Source organism: Sinocyclocheilus rhinocerous, unplaced genomic scaffold (genome assembly GCF_001515625.1).
Source record: "Sinocyclocheilus rhinocerous isolate Xijiao unplaced genomic scaffold, SAMN03320098_v1.1 scaffold447, whole genome shotgun sequence".
In the NCBI taxonomy this organism is placed as follows: Eukaryota; Metazoa; Chordata; class Actinopteri; order Cypriniformes; family Cyprinidae; genus Sinocyclocheilus; species Sinocyclocheilus rhinocerous.
This window is the reverse complement of record NW_015648653.1, coordinates 227024-229263: the sequence shown is the minus strand read 5'-3', so window position 1 is coordinate 229263 and position 2240 is coordinate 227024. Positions and strand designations below refer to the sequence as shown.

The 2240-nt window shown below is 34.2% G+C and overlaps 1 protein-coding gene across 4 annotated transcripts in view; it reads right to left on the bottom strand.

Moving 5' to 3' along the window:
- The window catches only part of LOC107710163 (MICAL-like protein 1), a 25864-nt gene that overhangs the window by 18525 nt on the left and 5099 nt on the right, over positions 1-2240 (bottom strand). For 3 of the 4 annotated variants that reach the window (XM_016514896.1, XM_016514899.1, XM_016514900.1), the window contains exon 2: positions 1066-1114. The exons of the other annotated variant lie outside the window; for it this stretch is intronic. In XM_016514896.1, coding sequence (XP_016370382.1) covers positions 1066-1114 — 49 coding nt within the window. The remainder of the gene's footprint in view (positions 1-1065; positions 1115-2240) is intronic. 4 annotated transcript variants of the gene reach the window in all.

The following is a 2240-nucleotide window of genomic DNA, read 5'->3' as shown; positions in this document are numbered from 1 at the left end:
GTAAAATAATCCATGTGACATCAGGGGTTCAACCGTAATTTTACAAAGCTACGAGAATACTTTTTGTGTGCAAAACAGAAAAAAAATAACGACTTTATTCAACAATTCATCTCCTCCGCGTCACCCTGTAGCGCCATTTTGGAGAGTATCCGCTGGACGTAAACAACGCATGCTGTTCTGTGTCAGCAGCGTCACGCCGGATCTGTTTCCTACGTTGTTGTGATTTGATCTAAACGAAAACAGCGTATCCATGTGACGCAGCTGACACAGAACAGCATACGTTGTTTATGTCCAGCGGATATTCTCCAAAATGGCACCAGGGTGACACGGAGGAGACGAATGGTTGAATAAAGTCGTTTTTTTTTTCTTTTGTGCACAAAAAGTATTCTCGTAGCTTCGTAAAATTACAGTTGAACCCCTGATGTCACATGGATTATTTTACAGATCTCCTTGCTACGTTTCTGAACTTGAGAACATTTCAGTTGTATTGCTGTCTATGGAGGGTCAGACAGCTCTCCGATACCATCAAAAATATCTTAAATTGTGTTCCGAATATGAACGAAGGACTTACGGGTTTGAAACGACATGAGAGTGACTAATTAATGACAGAATTTTCATTTTTGGGTGAACTATCCCTTTAAAATGGTTTTAATGAACATTCAAACACATTAAGGAAAATACATTTATCTGTACACAGTAAAAACTAGACATCTGCACAAAAACCTGGAATTTTTTTTTATATAATCAAACTTTAGTCAGTGTACACATTTACATTGCTGTTTATGCAAAGTCACAATAGACTAAAATGATGACTTAGCTTAACTAACAAAAAGCGAGCATTACTTTGTCATGTGACTAACACAAACATATAGGTGTTTTGCTGCAACCACTTCCTCTTTCAAGAGCAGTACTGAAAAAGATTCCTTCAAAAACCAGAGCACAATTTAAGAACTGTCAGCAGTTAACTGATGATTCTGCCTAATGGTACATATTAACAGTTTAAATTATACTTATACCCTCCCTAATCTAGGCTAATTATTTTTGGTCGGTTTGTGTCATACTCACCAGACGGTTGTTCTCAAAGACATTTTCTTTTGAGAGGGAGTCAAAATCTCTAGGGGACAAAGAAATAAAAATATGTTTAGCAATATCTGAAGTCCAGAGTCATGAATTACAAACATCACAATGTTTATTAAAAATATATGATTTTTTTTTATTTTTTAGGTAATTTGGAAATTGTCAGTGAATCAGAGATCGGAAAATTAAAAGAAACATACAAGGCAGCACTGCCACTGATGATTAGTTCATATTAATAATGGTGGCATTATTTCCAGTTAAAAGAATGTCTTTATCAGTTTTGTATCAGTGCTGTGTTTGTTCTTTTCTAATTTGCTGTCTATTCATAAATCACCAGTTCACTGCAAACACCTCAAAGATTTATCTAGAAAAAGAAGCTTAAAGAATGAGACACACAACGTGTTTGGCAACCTGCTCTGATGTATCAGAAAAGTGTATGTTGGTTCATTTACAAAATGCCTTTTTATTCACCTAATCCTTAATTTTAAGAATTAGCAGCCTGCAGAGAAACAAAATGGCAGTGAATGGTCTAGTCACATCAAGTGTGAAACAATATATGCGCCTGGCTTAAGGAAACTAAAATTCACGCCTTTACAATAGAGGGCACAACACAAATGAACCTTTCAGAAGTGTATTCATACTTTTTAACAAAGTATTTAATTATACCATTACCAGGTTTTTACAAAGTTTGGTGTGTTTTGTTGATTTTGAGGAATACTGAATCTGTATTTGTGAGACAAGTAAAGAACAGCTGTTGCAGAAATTAGCACCTGTCTGGCATCTATATTTAAGCAGCTCATACAGTATATTTTACTATGAGTGTAATCTGATCCCAATTCACACATATTTTTTTCTAATCTTAAAAAGGAACTGTATGCATTAATGCATAAACTAGAACAACAAAACTTCAATCAAGATTCTTTGTCATTAGTATACTGACTATATTCAATTCATTTCAAGAGATGAGTTCATTTCTTGAACTCAGAGTTAGGGATGGGCGATACCTCTTATTTTATTTTCGATCCGATACCGATATTTTCAAGCCCAGTATTGCCGATATCGATACAGATACCTCTAAACTAAACTGATCTTTTAAATTATTAAAATAATATAATCAGTAATTATACTAACTTAATATTAGATTTTAAAGCCATGTTTTTTAA